The following is a 22097-nucleotide window of genomic DNA, read 5'->3' as shown; positions in this document are numbered from 1 at the left end:
TGAGGACAGACATTGTTTTCTTTGTTTGTAGCTGATCTCTACTCTATTGATGTTTTTAAATGTGGACATTTTTCAGTCTTATGTAGAAAAAAATGTTGTTTATTTTTAACTAGCAGCAGTTTGCGACAAATATCACTTTAGGGCACCTTAGGGAAAGATATTTAATTCAATCATTTATATGACTAAGTCACTGCCTAATTGTTTGATCCTCACTATCAAACAATGCAGTAAAGTTTAGTTTATTATTCAAACTGATTTATCGAAGAATATCCAGCAGATTTTTTTGAATCCTGACAAGCATGTGGTGACAGTGGACTGTTTAAAAAAAAAAGAAATCATGACTCCTTTTTTTTTTTTTTTTTTTTTTAATTTGCACTACTATTTTCGCACTAAAATACAAATAGGAGTTTGAATACTTTTCCAAAAATATTGCATGAGAGCCCCATTAGTGTCTGTTATTCTTGTATTATTGGCTTAAAAAAAATAAATGAGTTGCTGGTGAGCTGTCCGTCATCCCCTGCCGCTGGCTCCTCTTCGCATCTGCTCCTCCTTATTTTCCGCCTTTTCAAACCTCCTTCACCTCCGTCCTCCGCCAGCAAACTGCTGACAGTGGAATGTCACGGAACGGCCGACTGTGTAACAACTCGCCAGTTCAATGATCACCTAATTCGGCAGCTCATTCGTTCCGCTAATTTGGAACGAGAACACGGATCTCTGTGCCTCGTACAAGGAGCAGAGTCGATTCGAGGCGAGCTTCCTGCCGACGTCTGATGAAAAAAGACGAATTCATCCAAAGTGCCTAACCGTCGCATCAAGTGTGCTCATATTTTACGAGTGGCCTCAGAGAAATTTAAGCCCATAAAAGTAACATTATTACATATCATGTTGAGTTCTTGCACTGTGAAGAACTCATTGCATTCAAACTGATTTATAGATCGGAGTACAATTTAACTTGTTTAGTGTCATTACTCCACAGCACCAAGAGATAGATGAGTTGGGCATTATCAGGCTGCATGGTGCAGTCATTATATATCTGACAGGATTCTGATGTTTTATTAGTTTTATTTTCTTTTTACCACCAAGTTGGTTTTTCAGTTAGATAATTTGATAAATCACTGACAGGACAAGAATTTTGTGGCCCCCTTCCCCCCCCCCCCCCCCAACAGATTTCTTCATTTTTACCTTTGTTAGTCATGCTTTTCAGTTCAATAAACACATTTTATTGAACTGAGAAATGCAGTTTTCAAATTATGATTTTATTTTTTTAAGCGAAGAAAAGCGATGTCCTTTATCAAAAAGTAATTACCCCTTAAAGGAGAAAACTGTTCCACCCTCCGCGGCAACAGCTGCCATTAAAGCGTTGGCAGGGAGTCTTTTACATCACTGTGGAGGTAATTTGGCCAACTCATTTTTGCAGAATTCTGACAGAGTTCTGGCACCTTGGATGGTTTTCGAACATGAACGGCTTTCTTAAGGACTAACGACACAGCAATTAAATCAAATCTACATCCATACTTTGACTAGGCTATCCCAAAACCTTCTCTCTCTCTCTCTCTCTCTCTTTTTTTTTTTTTATTCATTCAGGGGAACACCTGCTGGTGTGCTTCACGTCATTATCCTTTCACATCACCAAAGTGTGCTTGAGTTTAAGGTTACAAACTAACGGCTCTTAGCCCGCACTCAGTTAGGGTAAACGGTTCAGGTCCTGAAGCGGCAAATCAGTCTCAGATCATCACAGATATTATGTTTTTTGAAATGCACACAAAAAAAGTTGTAAAAAATTTCCCCTGGTAACTTTTCCTCTTTCTTTATACCAGAACATGGTGAGTTTTAGCTTGCTTCATGCTGTCAGATACGTTTCCTTAAAGGAATATTTTAGAGATTTGGCAGAAGAGAGAGGCTACTGATATTGAACTCAACTTACCAAAATGTGACGTTAACTGAGGGTTAATAGTTTCTTAGATAAGTCCAATTTGGGTTTCAATAGCTCAGTGATGTGATAATTTATTTGATCATCTGAAACATGTAAGTGTGACGGATAAGCAGAAACAGATTAAATCTGTTTTGCTTCATCCTGTCTTTAGTCCTCGTGCGCAATTCTTAGGACAGTCATGTCTGGTTAATCAGCGTCCGTCAACGCTCGGATTCAAATTAAATTCACCTGGCTGACCTACAGATGCAGTCCAATGAATCAGGCCACTCTTGAGTGATGCGAGTGACAGGCGGTGTGCCAACCCACCAATCACCCGGCAGCATTAATGAGAGGTGAGCATGAGGTCGAGTTGCTCGGCCTGTCTGGCTCCGCCCTCTCTGCAGCTGTCAGTCACCCCGGGCACAGAGCCACTGCTCCCGCAGAGACGATGACACGCGCCAGCCTGATGGTGCGACACCAGAGGGAGCAAGGGGGTAAGAGTGACAGCTGGGGTGAGTGATGAGGACCTGATCGATGTCCCCCTTCCCCACCCTCCTGTGGCATGCCAACAGAGGGGATGCAAGGATGGAGCGGAGGAGGGTGCGGGGGACGGTTAGGAGGAAAGGGGGAATCGAGAGGATGATGGATGGCGTTAGGACCTCGCTAAGTAAAGAGCAGCAAGGAGAAAATGAAAAATGACATCTGAGGGGATGAGAGGAGTTGCAGAGACCACAGTCATTGCCCTAATCGGTTTTATTTGTTATTTCAGCTTACCTCGGGGCCAGCAGAATGTTTGCTGTTGTGCAATAATGTCAGAAACAAGCTGGTAAAGGAGATTTATGCGTGGCGTTGCACTGTTACAGTCGACGCAGATCTCTAAACCCCGTGTAATGTGTTCTGCGAGTTAAAATGGATGCAAGGAATTATTTGCGCACACACAGGCCCATGTGACTCAGATTTATGTACACTGAAAGAGAAAAGAGCATCTCTAACAAATTGTTTATACATGCTTCGGTGGAATTGTCTTTTAATGGTATAGGTTATTGACCATTAGACCTCAATTACTCTCATGTGTCCCCGGGTTTTTCTCAGTTTCATTGTGTCTCGCGAAACCTGCCGCTCATTTGGGTCTCCGTCTTTCAAGTCAAATAAGAATGTAAATTTTAACCACGAAAAACTCATTTGTATAGCTTAGCGTGTTGAGGTCATCGCCTTCTCAAGTAGAGGTCGGAGCGAGGGTTGACCTTTTTGCAGAAGCTGACGCCACTTCGGGACCTGAACTCCGGTCGGTCCGCAGAGCGCGCTCAGGCACACATAAGCCTCATTGTTGGGACTGTCTGTGGTCGGGACGTCTCTGTCGAGCAGAGCTCAGAGCGGAGCTGGCGAGCTAAAGACGTTGCGGACATGTGAGGCAGGAATGCGGTATACAGAATCGGTTTACTTGGAATGTTGACGTTTGAATCCGCAGACATGAAAGCAAGGAAGAACTGAAATTGATTTGACATATGATGGCGTAGTGAAGTAAAACAAAGCCACTGTCTGAACGATTCTTTAAGGCTTCAAAACCAATTTCAGTGTTCATAGGGAAGCAAGATGTTTTCCACCCATTTGACTTATTGGAATCAAGTGGTGTGAGTTGAGGTACAAGCAAAGGCACTCAGTTATCAAGAAATGATGAAACACACAGTTTTCTAAGGCCCCCTTCACACGGCGCTAAGCCCACTTTCTTTCAAAGTATTACAGAGAAGTTTTGGGGTGCATCAAAAAGCGGGACACTCTGGTTTTGTGTAATAAAGTTTTTTTTTTTTCTTGTTTTAAACATGAACTTAGGATTGAGTCGGATTTAATTCTTCATGGTGGCTGGATATCAGTGGAGGACTATGCTAGCAGCAGTGTTAGCTCAGGCATGATGTGTAGCCTGAATACAAAGGTATGAATTGAATATCAGGAAATTTGTATAGAGAACTAGCGATGCAGGCTGGGTGCTAAGGCTGCAACCTCGTCACACACACACACGCACACACACACACACACACACACACACACCAGACTGCCTGCTTTCTGAATATTTTATCTAACCACTGTTGACTATGCAGCTGCTTTCATACTGTGTCTCAGCACTGCACTGGCAGCTACAAACATATACTTACATGCAGCTAAAAATGAACAATCCATAATTTTTGTTCTCCATTATTCCCACACCTTGCACAAAGAACTGAATATGCAATGATTTTTTTTTTCCCCTGAAAAGAGAGTCACAGATATAGGGAAGAACACTCCTCCAAATTGTGCATAAACCAGTTGGAAGGAGCCTAAGAAAACATTTGCTTAAAAGAGCCGTTTAAATTCAAAGTGCATCAGAATTTAATGATTTAAGGACATGCCTTTTTAAATACAGAAGTGTAGGCCTTGTAATTGCACATTAGCCAGTTCTGGGAGATCAAGAGAATCTGAAATACAGCACTATGCAGGATGTGGAGAAGCGCACGCCACCAAATGACACCTAAAGATTGGTTTGTGGGTAAATCAGAGGAACCTGTGAGAACTCTAAGCACATTGTGATGCAAAGTGCATCACAATGTGATCATGCATGGGTATGCCCGTTTAAACACAGGCTAGTTGGTTCTTTGTACGAAGCCATAGGGTGTCCATGTAGCCTTCTTTCATCTAGACCTCAGAGAATGCTTCACATCTCCATCCATATGGATGACTTTTCAGGTCAGCACATACGTTTCCTTTTGAAGTCGGCCTGAGCGTATTAAGTCTTTCCACAGGAATATAGGTGCAGTTTTGCCACTCGGGGCCCCCACTGTTCAAACTCGGTCCCTCGGCTCTGAGCGCCTTGTGAACTCTGTGAACACTGGGTGTAGAAGAGGGAGCCAGTGGTTTCACCAGCTGAGCTCAAGTAAAATATTTGAACCTTACATGCTTCCCGACGCAGCGCTTAGAGGCAGCAGGCCTCGTCCTCCCCCCTGCTTTCAGAGCTCGTCTTTTATGCCCCCGCATCCCTCCACGTATTTGCGTGCTGCTTCTCCTGACTCTGAGTTTTCTTTTCATCTCTTACCTTTCGTGTGTTGTTTTATTTAGATGTTGTCGAATCCAGCTGCATTGTCTAATTTCTCCTTCAGGTTTCAGTAGTCTCTTTTTTTTGTGTTGTTCTCTGTTTGCCTTTTCTGGCATATTCTGTTAGTTTTGATTCAGCTCAGTGTTTGGATATATTTTATATCGACACATCTTGTTCTGGGTGCGTTTTCCATGACTCGGGTTGTGACAAGCGCACTGGCAATTTGTATTCTAGATAACCCTCATATATGATGTTCGCACTAATTAGCCTGTGCTCCTATGGCCTATTTCTTCTGCCTTGTTCAAGAAGAGATCAGGTTGTTTTATGTCGCCGTTTTAGCAGCACTTAAAACCCCTGGGAAGTGATGAAGCAAGTCTTCCTTTTTGTACTGAGGTGTAACAGCATGTTAAGGTGTGGCCTATGGGGAAGCCCAGCTGAGTATGGTACAAAAGATAATAGAGGAGAGGAGGTGTCACCGGGTTTTATTTCAACGATCCGTCTCGGGGTCTTGTAACGGACACACCGTGGCTCTAATAATGACAGGAAATCTGAATCCAATAAGGGCAAACTCTGTTCTTGGAAAGTATGAAAGGTTGATCATTGTCCATCGCTGGTTTGCATAACGTCTGAGTAGAATATTCTGCTCTCTTTTTCCTACAGCTGTGGATGCCCTTGAAGTAGATTGCTCAGTTAGTAGTCAGTGAAGTGGGAGGCAAGGGCTTCCGAGGGACCAGACTCGCACATTGAAGGGAGTGTTTTGTGGCGAGAGGGGCCGTTGCAACTCCAAAAGTCTCATCTCTGTGCCTGCAGGCGACTGATGTTCTTTACTGAAGGAGCAAATTGAGTTTGCATGCCTTGATGATTTATTATGTCTATTGCTCAGGGGTGTTTGCAAATACAATGCTGGAGAAAAAAAAAAAAAAACTGCGGATTTTCTACCATGTTAGTGCCATTTTTCTTCCCCTTGACTGAAGGGGAAGTTTACATCCTTAGATATAAACTTGGTGCTCTAAGGATGTCAAAGTGCTCAGTTGTGTTTTTGGTGTGTGTGTGGGGGGTGGGGGGAGGTAGTTATCCACGGTTAACTGAGGGAGTTGGAAAATGCAGATTCAAATTTGCATTTATCAACCAGATATAATTCACTAAACACTTAAAATATGCAACAGTTCGGCAGATACAGTTAGATATATGCAAATGAAAATAGTTTATTACTGTACATTAGGCTAATTGAACTGAACGTCTGTCCAAACAAGCTTTCAGCGGTAATGAAAAACAGCTTTCAGCTCTTGTGAATTTGATGACTGCGGTACGTTTTTTTTTCTTTCTTTCTTTCTTTCTTCCTTTTTTTTTATCACAGATGTCTATGATGTGGAAGAGCTTGAGATGATCCCACTCATCACACTCGTGGGCTTGGAGCAGTGATTTTATGCGGCATCTGTGATAAAAGTAGTTTTCCTATTTGTTTTAGCACTATGGAGATGATAAAAGACCAGCTGGAATGCCGTGGCACTCTTGTATCGACTGAGGCTTAGAATGTGAACATTTCATGCGTCACTTTTAGTTTTTCCACATTATTCCAGGGCATCTTTTCTCTGTGTTGCAAAGATGTTGGATGAAATTAATCTCATTTGGAAGCTTCCCTGTTTGTGTTCAGACTTTAGAGTATTAGACATGCATCTGAATGGTTCAGCGACAACGTATCCTGTCCCGGCCTCACTTAAGTTTTATCTTCAGGACGATTCCTGCAAACTTCGTTATGACGGCAATAACAGCATGGACAAAGAAAAACGCTGGTGAAATGAGCTGAAGTTGGAAAATAATTTGTCATACTCCTGGCAGATTTGGATTTGCAATCATTTTGATCCAATCAAAAACTTTGTTTCTGTATTTTTGACTTGTTTCACAAATAGATTAAACAATATTCGCCACTGGCTCATTATTTTGAAGTGCATTCAGACATGAATTGTTTCTGATAATCACATGTGTTAGGTAAAGTAAACTCCAGACTGGGAGCAACTAATCATCTTATAGTTTCCCAATATTCCCACCAACAAGTGCCACATTTCCACCAAGATTCCTGATCCTGATTTGTTGATTTATTGTTTGATGTTTCAGATTATAACGTGGGTTTTGGTTCTGCAGGGTTAGTTGCTTGTGTGGCTGATTGTTTTCTTGGTTGTCAGTTCGTGTCTGGCTCCGTTGGTTGGTCGGTTTCTGTCTGCAAAACGGGAGCGCTGCTAGTTTTCTGGCTTCTGTGTTTGGGATTAACTACGCGTTAATGTCAACGACTCGCAAATTAATTTCTAAGTTTTGAGTGATGCTTTTCAGATTTTTTGCAAACATCATAAAATACAGACTTATCAAAATGTAGCCATCATAAAAAATTGAACCTGTCAATTTGTGCATGAGCAGGCATAAAAATATAATAAAAATCTGCAGATCAAACACTTATTTTCCCCCGCAGTACGTTAGATTTGTTCAATTTAGCCATCACTCTTGTAAAACTGAAGTAAGAAAAAGTTGAAATAGTTGTTATTGTAATTTTAACTTCATGAGCTCATCAGGTGCGTTGTCGTGTCGCAGCTGAATAACACTCTGGGTTTATAATTGGGTTTATATTTTTCCTATTATTCCACATAATCGTAGCATTTTTCTGCAAATTGCCATTCCGTTCACAGGATATTCAGCAGATTCTCAGGACGTAATTCATGGATGAGTTTGGGAGCAGATGATAGGTCGAACCCAACAAACGTGGATTCATCCGGTTTGTATTCTGAACCCAATCTTGGGCTCAAAATTAACACACGGGGCCACAACTTTCGGGGGTCTACACTGGCGTTTTAACAAATTACATTTTGTGGAAGTTTCGCCGGTGAACATTGTGAGACGCAAGCCTCCGCAGCTCGGTTTTCTCAGCAACTTTTAAATTGAAAGATGAGACCAGAGTCACCCAAGCAAGAGACGTCTCGAATCAGACGAAACCACAGGATATCCTTACCGCTTCGCCTACCTCCTGAGTCACAACTGACAATTAGAAAGAAAGTTTTTTGACTAAAATAGTCTGCAAGTGGATGCCTTGCGGAATCCATCTAGAGTTATTCAGAGGATAACTGAGCATTCCTAAAAATATTATTTTGTTATTCCGTCAGTGCATTGGACTATTGCGTTCGGGGGTTTTTGACATGTTCCTGCCTCCTCTTCCTGCTTCTAATCTCCTAATCCACCCGACGTCTTTCTGGGCCTTCCAGGATACCAGAGGGTCAAGCAGAAGCCGGGTCGCTGGCGGCAGGACGGCTCCGCTCCCTGGAGGACCAGCTGACCAGAGCCAAGCAGAAGATTCACAGCTTCCAGAAACTCACTGGAGATGGTAAGTAAGAAGGTCTTTCGCAGTCTGGAAAACCCTGGAAATTTGTGTCAGCATTTTCCAAGTTTGGATATGAAAAAAAGTATTTATTCTAGACTTCAATCCTTTTCTTGTACTCTCACATTCCCATCTGTCAGTCTCTATCTCCACTCTGCATTCAACCATTCATCCCACCTTGCTCTACATCACCAACCCACTCATTTGTCTGCAGTGTTTGCTGGTTCCATTTCCAGTAATATCTACCTTAAATTCATTCTGGAGTCTTGCATTTATACCTTCAAAAGTATAAACGAAGAGAAAGTCCAGAAATGTGCAGAGCAATGAATCTTAAAATAGTCTCACCCAAAGTCGTGGGTTTGGGACAAACTTGGAGCATATTGAGCGAATTGTAAGTGTGTGTGGGCTCACGATATAAATCTAGACGTGTGAAACCTCTCAGCTGCTTGTGTGAGCTTCCGCCTGCAGGGACGATGTCAGTTCAGGCCAGTGTTCAACCCGCTGCAGCCTGACGACGACGACGACGGTGGAGCCGCGGCGTCAATGGGGGCCGGGTTATGTGTGTGTGTGTGTGTGTGTGTGTGTGTGTGTGTGTGTGTATGTATGTGTGCACTCTCTACTCTAAGCAGTGGTCAAAGGGGCAGGAAAGCTGTCAGGTGAGCGGGGGGGGAAACGTGTGAATGAAGTGGGAGCAGTGCGAATCCCCCCGCTGGCAAAATAAGAGACCGAGAGGGAAGAAAAGAGACGGGGAGAAAATAAAAAAGGACATGTGAGCGTAGAGGGCAGTGGAGGGTCAGTTTTTCCATCATGCTGCAGGGGGAGAAAAAGCTAAAAATACCCTCCAGCTTTTTTCCACAAGCGGAGCGGGTAAAGTGAGGAGAGTGTCTGAGGTAGAAGGTTGGGGAAAAAAAAAAAAAAAGAGAGCTTTACCATCTCCAGCACCACCTCCGACTTCTCCTGCTTGAGGCTGTTCTTCTCTTTGCTCTGTTCTTTTCCATTCTGTTTTTCTCAACAGAAACCAGGGCAGGCACATGCAGTGCCTGCCCATGTTGGCTGCTCCACATTGTCTGGGTTCAAAAAGGGGTATACATTTCCTGTGTGTGGAAAAACATGAGAGAGATTGTGCACAAAAGCAGTGATCAAGTGTTTCCTAACGAGGCCAAACTAACACCTGGGGTCAGAGTTCCCGTCGGCACATCCACTGGCGAGGGGCTATTTACCCACTATAATCAGAGTCTTTTGAGAGCGTATTTCGTTTCTTTGGTCTGCGTTATTGGTCAATTGTCTTTGATCGCGCCGGCCGCTTCAAAGCGTTATAAAACCCCGCCGTCCTCTCCTCCCTGTTCTCCCCCGCAGGGCCCGGCCCCACGCAGGAGGAGCTGCGCAGGAAGGTGGAGAACGGCGTCAAGGAGTTCTGGTACTTTGTGCGGAGCGAGGTGAAGAGGCTTTCCAACGTGGAGAGCAACGAGAGGCAGAAATATGCCGACACACTCCTGCAGGACCTGGGACATCAGGAGAGGTGAGCATGTGCAGCAGCCTCCGACTTAGCGAAGTCGGAACTTCTTTACTCCTTTTAAGGAGTCCTCCTTCATTGCTTGAAGGGAGCAGCTCCCTTCAAGCAATGCACAGTGCTCTAGGTTTGTGTTCCTCAAATTGTTTGCTTTGCTTTATTTATTTCTAATTTGAAAGATTGAAACCATTTAATGAGGAGGCCCGCGGTGTCTCTAGTTACAGCAGCACGTCCCACAAATTTCTTCTTTTATATCGCCGTTGGTAAATCCAACACTTCACACCACCTCAAAGCCACCAACCCCGCCGTGGAGAACAGTAGTGGCAGCATCATGCTGTTGAGGTGCTTTTCTTGAGCAGCACTGAAAGAAAAGCCTGAAAAAGACACGTGACAATCAGAATCAGAATTTCTTTTATTGTCATTGTGCGAGAAAGCTCAACAAAGTTTGTTTCTACAAATTCTACAAGGATATAAGTTTCGCTAATAATCTTTTCAAAAGCTTGAAAACTGTTACACATGGGTGAGTTCTTCTCCATCACAAAGAAGCCTGTTTACATTTTTAGTTAGGTATGTGGCAGCAAGAAAACACCTCAAACAAAGCAGGACAGTGAGCCCTGAAGGCGGCGTTCAGAAACACTATAATCCTCATTGCTGTAAGTGCAGCAACAGATGATTCCATCAAATCGTGGGTGATTGAAACAAACGCATTGCATTTTTTTGTAGGTATTTGTTTGCAATAAATGTTGAAAGTGTTTTGTTTTGTCTCAAATAGGGCTGAAACGATTCCTCGAATGATTCGAGTACCTCGATTACTAAAATTCCTCGAGGAAAATTTACCTGCCTCGAAGCTTCGTTAATTTGTGTTTTATTAGTTAGCGCACCGTGTTCCGGCCGGGACTTCATTTGCGTTGCGCGGAGCTCTCACTTCCGCCTCTGAGTTGTTGACAAAAGCTAAGTCTCAGCGGCATAAAGTCCAATCTTCAAGATTGGCCCGTGGGGATTTTATTGATTGATGATAATGCCCGACTTTTTATCGTTTTTGGGGAACCAATAAGCATCCTTAAAATGACTGGGGGAATGCCTGGAGTACGGCAGCATTTCTCCTCCGGGGCTGCTGGTTGAAAGCGAACAGCGGGAAGAGCGCTGAGGTGAGCGGATAGCCTGAACAGGGCGGGTGGCTGAGTAGCTGATACTTACCGTGTAAATGTAGCTTTACCGACGAACCGCACAATAAATTTCATATCCCGGTCTGAAGAAACGGGTGGCGGAGCGCATCGTACATGGCTGGTAGATGAGTTTCTGAGTGTGACCAGTGAAGGTGTCGTAAATATCCCGTATTGCTTCCCCCCGTGTTCGTCCCCCGGTCTAACGGTTCGTCAGTCCGCTGGTCTATTTCCTCCCCTCCACCCCATCTTACGTTCGTTCATTCGCCCTCTCCTCCCACTCCAGGCGGCATTTCCCGTATTTTCAAACCCAAAGCGTGACAGGTTAGGTGGCAAGGTGAGTTTAATTAATCTATTAAACTCACTGAAGATGAATACATAAACTAAAAGCTGGATTGTAGACATTTTTTATAAGCATATTTGTGAGCCTGCCTCTTTGTTATTAAATTCAATATAATTTCAGATTTTTCTATAACTTTTCTTCTGGTTAACTTAGAAAGTGAGCTATTATTGTTACAGGTTAGTTTTCTAAACTACAATAAAGCAACTGTTAGGGATGCTCAAATATGAAAAATTGGACTGATATTGATATCTGATAGTAACACCGGTATTATGCCAGATTTACCAATATTTCATTTTAGAATTTTTTTTATCCGATTACTCGATTAATCGTAAGAATAATCGATAGATTACTCGATTACTAAAATATTCGTTTACAACAGCCCTAGTCTCAAATAATATCCTGATATAAAATACATCAAGTAGGTCTATAGGAATATACAACAGCCATTGTGTTGTCCTTGAAACTAGAGAAACGTGTCTGCTTCAATTGAGTTTTAGACTCTTAATATATGATGTGAGTTTTGCCAGTGTAAAAAAAAAGATGTCTTTTTCTTGTCACAGCCATGAAGAAAAAAGGACTTTGTGGGACTAACAACCTGCTATGGATTTGTATCCCTGTATCAACAGGTTATTGGATAATAAAAGGCTTAAAAATGTCTGAAAGTAAAAAAAAAAAAAAGCCATCACAAGAAAATGGTTAAAAGCATAACATAACATTTAATTTATGCAAAATATCGACCTTTTTTTTTTCCGTAAAGTAAACTTGTAGTTACTCTGACAATGTCCTCTGCATGATGTGAAGATAGCCCCCTCTATAGTTCAGTTACTCAATCACAAAAAAATATAGAAGAGAATAAATCTATAGGTGAATGAAGCCAGTTTGACGGATGCAGGTAGAACGTTTGCAGTGTTTTACTTCATAGACAGAAAACTGCATAATTTATTTTCCTGAATAAATTATATTTAGCTTAAACACTTAAGATAGTTTAAACGTGCCGGCAGAGACACTCTTTAATCCCAAAGCTCTATGGAACTAAATATATTGTTAAAGTACTTTGTGGAAAAAGAACAACATTGGGGGATAGCCGTGTCTTTTTCAAAGGAACTATGAATTATTTATATTTAATACATTTAAATTACATACATTTTTATCTGAAGCTTTTTTTTCTCCTGCGGGAAAGTCACTTATTTCCAGATGGTTTTAGTTTTACTCAAATTTTTTAACCAAATGCATCAAAATGCTCCAATTTTCCAAATCAGAATGTCTTTTAAACGGTGTTGTCTTTCTTAAAAACGACCCTCCCAAACACCAGTTTCTGTTTCTGTTTAATTTAAAGACAAAAAAAAAAAAACCTCCCACATTCATAATAAAAAAGAAATCATCGACCAAAATTGCTTCTTCTCTGTTAGGACTTGATTTGGATCCTAACACTGCTCAGCAGCACGTGCTCCTTACAGAGCAACAAAGGACAAAAATCCCAAACACGCCCTCTGAGTCACCTGGAATTAGCTGCAGAAGGAAAAGTAGGTGTCACATTCCGAGATGTAATCCTTCCTGAGGCAGTTTACAGGACCTATTGTCTCAGGCATTGCTGCCTAAGTACTCCCCCCCCCAAAAAAGAGAGATTAACCATCACATACACACAGTAACTGATGTGGCCAAATATCCTTTTGGCATTTACTTACAACGTCTCTCTCTCTTTTTTTTTTTTTCTTCATTAACTTACATGTGATAAGGAAGTCATGACCAATAGAAGTGGGAGAATGAAAAGCGGTAAAAACGAACAAATGTTGCAGCTTCTTCTTTTGCATTCTGCTCAGGATAGGGCATGCTGTGCACCGAGTACAGCCTCGGTCTGGAGCGTTTTCCCCGAGTAAAACAGAAACGGAGCTCTTTAAATTGAAGTATGAAAGGATTTTTTCCTGCTCTTCCAGTGGAATCAGTCGTTGCATTAAGAGCCGCTTTTTGGGCTCATTCTTCCTTTCGGATATGGAAATAATGTTGATGTTCACAGCTGGAAAGCAAAGAAACGTATGTAAATCTGATAGAAGTACTGTGTAGTGATTCTGTGTTCGTAGAGACTCTTTGGCTGCATGCTCACCATCACTTAGCATTAAGGAGTGTTAATTAAAACAAGCCTGGGGATCTAAGAGCTGTAATACCATTATAAGAATGAGACTTCAGTTTGTAACTGAACCAGTGCGGTTCACATTGTCTGCAAGAAACCAATTTTATACTGAAACCTAAAGACTTTTCATGCCTTTGAAGAGTTTCACATTTACTTTGTTTTAGCCAAAAATCGTCATATATTTAATTTTTATTTTACATGAAACGTGACTGTGAAGTGGAAGGAAGATGATAAATGGTTTTCAGAAATTTTCTACAGTCAAAATCTGAAAAGGATTATTATTCATTACTATTAAACCCTTTTTACTCTGATGCTCCTAAATCAAAGCTGACCCAACGACCCGGCTTGGGACGACTTGAAAGCTGCTGCTCTCTGACTCTGTTTTTATCCCCAGTCTGACAGAGGTTGAGCATTTCCGCAAAGACTTATGAAGAAGCCTTCCTCTGGATGTGAAAAGCTGGTTTAGACACACCCAACAGACCTGGAGCTGCCTCTGCAACAGTTCAATCCACTCCGTAATCAGGCACTTCCTTCTGTTGGCCTGTCACACAAAAACCCATTAAAATAAATTTGGATTTGTGGCTGAAACATGACAGAATGTGTGTTATTTCACGCTACTTGGTTGTTGAAAAAGTGTGCCTTAAATTGTATCGTTAAAAGATTATTTCTCATGACTGTGAGGCCCAAAAATAACAGGGTAGTATTTCAAACTTGCTAAACTTTGTGTGATATTGCGATATTCTGTGGTTTTACTGTGATACCAGTAAAAAATATGGTAAAAAAAACATATATATACATATTACTTGTCTGATTTTGGTGACCACATGACACAGCAATCACGTATTACATCAAACATTAAATAAACTAGGGCTGTTGTAAACGAATATTTTAGTAATCGAGTAATCTATCGATTATTCTTACGATTAATCGAGTAATCGGATAAAAAAAAAATTATAAAATGAAATATTGGTAAATCTGGCATAATACCGGTGTTACTATCAGATATCAATATCAGTCCAATTTTTCATATTTGAGCATCCCTAACAGTTGCTTTTTTGTAGTTTAGAAAACTAACCTGTAACAATAATAGCTCACTTTCTAAGTTAACCAGAAGAAAAGTTATAGAAAAATCTGAAATTATATTGAATTTAATAAAGAGGCAGGCTCACAAATATGCTTATAAAAAATGTCTACAATCCAGCTTTTAGTTTATGTATTCATCTTCAGTGAGTTTAATAGATTAATTAAACTCACCTTGCCACCTAACCTGTCACGCTTTGGGTTTGAAAATACGGGAAATGCCGCCTGGAGTGGGAGGAGAGGGCGAATGAACGAACATGGGGTGGAGGGGAGGAAATGGACCAGCGGACTGACGAACCGTTAGACCGGGGGACGAACACGGGGGGAAGCAATACGGGATATTTACGACACCTTCACTGGTCACACTCAGAAACTCATCTACCAGCCATGTACGATGCGCTCCGCCACCCGTTTTTTCAGACCGGGATATGAAATTTATTGTGCGGTTCGTCGGTAAAGCTACATTTACACGGTAAGCATCAGCTACTCAGCCGCCCGCCCTGTTCAGGCTATCCGCTCACCTCAGCGCTCTTCCCGCCGTTCGCTTTCAACCAGCAGCCCCGGAGGAGAAATGCTGCCGTACTCCAGGCATTCCCCCAGTCATTTTAAGGATGCTTATTGGTTCCCCAAAAACGATAAAAAGTCGGGCATTATCATCAATCAATAAAATCCCCACGGGCCAATCTTGAAGATTGGACTTTATGCCGCTGAGACTTAGCTTTTGTCAACAACTCAGAGGCGGAAGTGAGAGCTCCGCGCAACGCAAATGAAGTCCCGGCCGGAACACGGTGCGCTAACTAATAAAACATAAATTAACGAAGCTTCGAGGCAGGTAAATTTTCCTCGAGGAATTTTAGTAATCGAGGTACTCGAATCAGTCGAGGAATCGTTTCAGCCCTAAAATAAACATCAACATTTGAAACTTACGTAAAGAAGTGCATCAAAGTCATACTTTCGAATTTAATGATGTTTATGGTGCTCTTGTGAAACAACGGAGAAAAATTCTAAAAATGATGCTGTTAGTTTAGTTTTTAATTTATTGAATCGATGATAAATCTACATTTTATTATAAAATAAACAAAAAAACAATATGAGAAATGCCCACCCCTAATACGAAAGTCATGCGTTTCACTTCAGGACGAGGCCTTTTGTCCCCCACCTTTCCTGTGTTTGCCCGGTTTTCTCTCACACGATCCGTTTCTCAACTTGAAACTCTGTACTTGCAGCGAAATGCACAACCGAGGTGTCGGAGTGGCCTCCAAGCTGCACGTATGAATGACCGCAAACATTTATGTTGGCACACACACAAACTCATCTGCGGGGCTTCAGTCCTGCGTAGCCGTCCTCTGCCTCGCAGCCGGATCCCACGGGGCCCGTTTGCTGCTTCCTTCTTGCTCCGTTTTGCGGCCAGCCAGGTGTGCTCCTCACCGCACTGGGCTTGTGATGGTTCCCCTGTGTGGAAAAATTTTTTAGATCCATTTACACACCACACACATCCGCACACACACCATGCCTGCTGCTTCAGAATGTTACAATGAGTGATGATACTGTCTAAGTTAGCTTAGAAAGACACTCTTCACAATGCCACGCTGCTGAAATGAGGCAGTGCGTTTCTTCTGCTTTGTGTGCATGCATGTGTGTGTGTGTGTGTGTGTGTGTGTGTGTGTGTGTGTGTGTGTGTGTGTGTTTACATGGGCTGCTGAATACATGTATAAGAGTTCTCCGTCGCACAGGATGTGACTGATTTGGGTCGAGAAGTGAGTAATAAATTAAGCTTGCATAAGTGTGTCTGAGTGTGTGATGTGTTTGCCCGTAGCTGCATATATCAGAAGTCTCGGGCATGTCTGAGAGTGGATGGTCACGACGTTAGGCAGTGTGTGACATGCACTCGGATTTGCTGTCAGTGGGATGTAGATGGGAGACTTAATCCAAAATACAGCTCAGGAGCCAGGGAGAAGTTGCTGTTGTCAATCAGCATCGTAGATGCATAGGTCGCCTCCGAATCTGTAAATATCATACAGAAATCGAGTCTCGAAACGCTCAAAACCAGGAACGATTTGAAGGCCTTAAAATATATCAACATATCTGAAGCGCACCTTATTTTCTTAAAGGATATTGTAATCTTCATTACAGGATTTTTATTTTTAATTTTTTTCAATTTGAAGAAAGCATTACACATATTTGCTAAAAATGTCTTCCGCTCATGATCCTGGCTTTTAGCGAATAGGAAAAGTAGTAATCCTTGCTAACAGTAAAGGTTTAACCCGACTTAATGCAAGATTAAACAAAAAACAATAGATTATGTGTATTTTTATACCATGTATATTAATGTCTGGTTTAAAAGTTATGCTCACAAATTGTTTTTTTTTTTTTCTTGTCCTGAAACCTTTGCATTAGACTCTGTTTTGATTTATTTGGTTCTGACCTCCGCTTGGTCCGGCTGAATGTTATGAAATGTGACGCATACGGACCGCTGACCAAACCAGAACAATTCTCAGCCATGTCATGCTGTTACATGTTAGTTGTTGGTAGAGTGCATATAACGGCGAGACATGCAATTCTTAATGTTTGTGCATAAACAATATAGTTTATGATAAACAAACAAATACTTATATGTATTATGCTAATCACAGAAGGCTATGGGTTTATGGCAATCGCAGACCCCAGATAGCTTGACATTTATACAATAATTTCATATTTATTGCAACCCAAGCAGTTCTTGGCAATGTTGATATTGCGTGCACTGATACTGAGATACATTTGCAATATGTGGCGCATCCCTAGTTATTGGAATCATAAAAGTCGCATTCTTTACAGTAGGACTTGAATAAATTATTATGTTCTGTGCCTCACATCCCTCTAACTAAATGCACTGAATGTCTCTGTTCTCTTCAAATAGTCTTCCAAATAGAGGAATTATTCACCTTTGGTGGCTTATGTGAAACTCTGCTTGTGAAAAACAGCACTGTGACCTATTGGGTAAGCTCTACATAATGCTACAAGACTAAAGCGACGTAATTCCCCCCCGTGCAGTAGGTATAAGTCTTTTTTTTTATTTTTATTTTTTATTTTGCCTCTGCTGTTGTCAGGTTCAGAGAACAGCAAGCAGCAGAGCATGCGAGTAAGCTGCCTGCACCAGGCAGACTATTGTTCCTGTGGTTTATTCAGACAGAGGCCACACTGTAGTTATTGTGAGAAAACAGTTGGAAGACGTCACAACTTTACACCAGAGTGATTATTTTTAGGGTTAGTCATTTCTCAAAGGTCAAGATTATCCTGCAAAGTGGAGCTCTGGACTCAATGAAATTGTTCCGTTAGAGTGGAGAAGGTGGTTTCCCCCCGTAGTCCTACAGCCGAACTGTGCATAAACAGCGTGTTAATTTTTATTAGTTAATACTAACACCCAAGTAAACGTAGCCATGGTTCCCTGCAGACAGGTAGCCCTCTGCTTGTAATTCTATTTACTTATTTATTTGTTTCTGTTTAACTTCCCACGGCATCACCAGGGTGCTGTGTTTGGGCGCCGGGTGATTAAACGCCAGCGAACGAGAGCTTGTGGCTGTGATCGGCCTTCGTTCATACAAAACGTGCTCCGTCGGCAAAAAAAAAGAGAAAAAAAAGTGAGATTTGAAATAAAATCCAGGAACAAAGCAGCTCCACATGGCTGCCTATCGAAAGCCGAGCTCATGGCTGTTTTCATACCGATACGTACGCCGGTTACCGAGGCAGGTATTGTGCCATCTTGTTTATCTGTTTCTGAACTGCAATTTCACAGTTTATATTTGCGTTTGGTAATCTACACCAGCGCAAACACCGCTCTCAAAATAAACAGATGCTCAAATAAACAGCAGGCTCGGTAAGCGGACCTGTATGTGGATGCAGCGTTCTCCTGGCCTGGTGGTTTACATAACTCGTCATGTTTGGTTTGTAACTTTTGATTATATCCACGACACAGTTGCGTTTAGCTTTTCATCTTTTACCTCACTGCTACCTAAACTATTACCCTTCCGCTATATTCTGGTGACACTTACTGGCTGGCCGCAGCAAGCAGCCAGCACCTCCTTTTCTCTTCATTTTGTTTTTGTTTCCAATTCTACATGAAAAATGCATTCTGTCTTTTTTCTTTACATTTTCCGTAGCTGTAGCTGTTGATCTGGAATTAATAAAAACCATTAGATAAAGATGGGGGATTTTTTTTTTCAATAGTTCTTGTTGAGAATACACTTCATAAAAACAAGTAACTATACTGTTTGCATATCCAGAGTAAAAGGCCACATGATTTTTAATCTGTTTAGATTGTTCTACTGTTACTAACGCCATACTGAAAATTGCTGAAAATAAAAAAAAAAAGTTAAAAAAATACATTGATTTAAATGCATGTAAGTTGGATTATCTACAGTAACAACAAAAATTTTAATCGTATCCAAACTGCCATGATGTAAAAATATTTCCTTCGTCATTTTTTTTTTTACTTATTTCTGCTTCTTCTTCTTGTTCTGCGCTCTTTAAATTTGCAAAGTTAATATTGTAGCCTGGGATAACATTTAATAGCAACAGCAGTAATACAAATGACAATAATAATTTAACCTGACTTGAGTTAGTATTATTGTTAGAAATGCAATTAAAGAGTTAAAATGTAAAATCCAAAAAGTGCTTTGGTTTTATTTCAACCACTTCCTCTCTGTTTTTTTTTATTTATTTATTTATTTTGGGTTGTGCGTTTATCCTAGAAAGCAGAATAAGCATAACATGTTTTATAGAGAAAAAAAAAATCATCTTTTTTCAGACTGTGTTTATATTTGGATGTTGGTTTAAGAAGCGATCTCGTTGATTGAAAATGTTTCCTTGTTTCTACAGATCCATCATGACAGATTTATACTACCTCAGCCAGGCAGACGGAGTTGGCGAATGGAGAACGAAGGAGGCTAAAGACCTGTCAGATCTGGTCCAGAACAGAATCACCTACCTACAGGTACCTACAGACACACCTGCTGCTCGGGCCAGCTGGCCCGTGTTCTCCTCCGCGCAGATACGTTTAGACAAAGCAACATTGTTAGCATTCATTCGACTCTCTGCCTCACATGGACGGGTACGCATACGCGTTTTTCCCCTTCTTTTTGTCTCATTTGCACCATCTTTATCTGCCGGCGTCGGTTTCCACAAGTAGCAGGTAAAAAAGAACCAAAGCAGCCGGTTTCAGCTGTGGGATCTGACAAGCGGGATTCTGGTTATTTGTCAGCGTTTTCGAGACACACACACACACACACGCATGCACACACACACACACACACACGCTCAACATGCCAAAAGACAGGCGGAATGACATTGCACACACTGAAATGTCTATGCAGTTTAAAGACAAAACACTCCCATGCCCCAGTCAGCCACCTTGCTGCATGTTCATAAACACACACACACACACACACCTCAACAGAATACACTTATATGATATTCAGGACTCATCCCCTGGCCCGAGCAGCCCCGTTCCTCTTCGCCGGCTCTGCCGCCGCAGGGTTTTCGAACGGGGCGGTGCGTTGCGGCAGCAGGTCCTGCAGCATTAATGAGCCGGTGTGTTTGATGAAGAGGACCCAGTCAGTCTGGCTGGGCGGAGACGGCACCACTAACAGCTGCTGTCACCGCTGCTGAGGGATCACACTGCTCTACCAGCTGCCTTCACTAATTCATCACACACACACACACGCTCACGCGGCCGCGCACGGACCCATTCGCCCGCACCTACAAGCAACTGTTATTGAAGTTGAGCCATAAGATTGATGCTCGTGCTTAAATGCAAAGCGATAGCCTGTATACACACACACACGTGTGTGTGCGTGTGTGTGTGTGTGTGTCTGGCTCGCTCATGCAGATCCATACATCTATATGTGCACAGAGACAGACAGGCTCCTCCTTCTTGTACTGCTGTCGCTGCCACCTGCATCAGCTTTCCTCTTCTTTCCTGCCATAACTAACTCCATCTGTCCACTCGCATCATCCAGCAGCCACGGCTCCTTCAGATGGAGCTCAGTTGGGTTTTTCTTTTTTTACTCTGATATTTATTACTGTCTTGTTTATTTTTTTGTATCTTCATTGCCTCCCTGGTTGTTTTCCCAGCGATAATTCATCACAGACAAAATGCAGCCTGGTAACAATGAGTCAAATCCCAGCTTTGTTGTGCTTTCTCATCAGCGACACAGTTCCCGTGGCATCACGCCATCGTCGGAGCTTTGTCGTTGCTCGGCTCGAAGAATACGCGATTACGTGATGACAACCAGTAAAGTGTTGCGAGAACTGTTTGAAAAAAATCATTTATTTTGATTTGAAAAGGAAAGAAACCAGGTTGTGCCTGTGGTTTCAGTGCTGTCTGGGAATCTTGGAATTAAATTTTGCTCTTTTCCGGTTTGGAAAAGTAAGGAAAAGTTTATCAGAGAATGGAAAAAATATTAGGATTTCAGGACTTTAGCCTCTGTCCTTCCTTCTGTACTTCTTTCTTTCCTCCCTCTGTATGTTTATTTATTCATTTATTCCTCATTTAGCCCTGATGTCCTTCATCATGCACTTTTTCCTTCCCTCCTTTCTCATATATCTTTTCTTTCATCCTCGTGTCTTTTATTGCTGCCTCCTTTTGTTGCAGTTCTTCCTGGTGGATATCCTTTCTTACTTCTTCACCTTATTCTTTCTCATCTTTCTTGTGTTCTTCCTTCCCTCCTTTATGACAGCCCCTCTTATCTTACCTGTGTCTTTCCTCATTTGGTTCTTAATTCCCTCTCTTTTGCCCTTCCTCCTGTTTATTTCCCCTGTGTCCTATCATCCTTTTCATATGTTCTTCTCTCGCTCCTTGTGTCCTTCTCCCTTGCTGTTTTAATGTCCCTACATCCTTGTTATCATCATTTTCTACCTGCCCTTCTTCCTCATGTCTTCCTCTCAGTCCCTCTTGGGGTTTTCCTTCATTCCACTATCGGCTGTAGAAGTCATTGCCACAAGCTTATGGTTAACTTTTAGCATTGTCTTTTTATTTTGAGCTGTAAACAGAGGACTGCAAAAACTGTAAATTTTAGTCTGAAAAAGTCAAGAATTTGTACTTGGTGTCGACATTTGAAGTAAAAATGTGGTTTGGCCATTGTAAATGCTGTTAAAACAGAAATAAATGTTACTCGGAAAAAAGAGAAAAGGCTAAATACACAAGGAAAGTGGATTACTGTGAAATACAGCAGACGTGTTTCCTTCCCTTTTTTTCTCAGTATAAAAAAAATCAGAAAAAAGTTCTTTAAACATTTAACAAAGGAGCTAGAGGTTGTTATACCAAGGAACAGATACCATCAAAATAACAGGAAACGACGTATTGTCTATTTTTTGTCAAATTGAGGGCATGTGGGTAAAATGACTGTGGTATCTAATAGCTTGATGACTTGCTTTTCACTCCCCAAACACCTTCTTTTTGTTAATTGTAACACTTTGTCTCCTCGGCTTTTATTAAAGCAGCTTTCGCTGGTGTCATGCGGCGCCCTGGGATCTTCCAATGCCAGACCTCTAATAAAC

General features: G+C 41.7%; 1 protein-coding gene across 2 annotated transcripts in view; it reads left to right on the top strand.

Moving 5' to 3' along the window:
* fut8b (fucosyltransferase 8b (alpha (1,6) fucosyltransferase)) overlaps positions 1-22097 on the top strand; it is a 110001-nt gene that overhangs the window by 61469 nt on the left and 26435 nt on the right. For both annotated transcript variants that reach the window (XM_088002156.1, XM_088002157.1), the window contains exons 3-5: positions 8225-8343; positions 9694-9856; positions 19419-19533. In XM_088002156.1, the coding sequence (XP_087858282.1) occupies positions 8225-8343; positions 9694-9856; positions 19419-19533 (397 nt within the window). The remainder of the gene's footprint in view (positions 1-8224; positions 8344-9693; positions 9857-19418; positions 19534-22097) is intronic.

Source organism: Poecilia mexicana, unplaced genomic scaffold, assembly GCF_051168715.1.
Source record: "Poecilia mexicana isolate PSO_F unplaced genomic scaffold, ASM5116871v1 scaffold_21, whole genome shotgun sequence".
Taxonomy (NCBI): domain Eukaryota; kingdom Metazoa; phylum Chordata; class Actinopteri; order Cyprinodontiformes; family Poeciliidae; genus Poecilia; species Poecilia mexicana.
The sequence above is the reverse complement of the archived record's forward strand: the minus strand, read 5'-3'. Positions and strand labels throughout refer to the sequence as shown.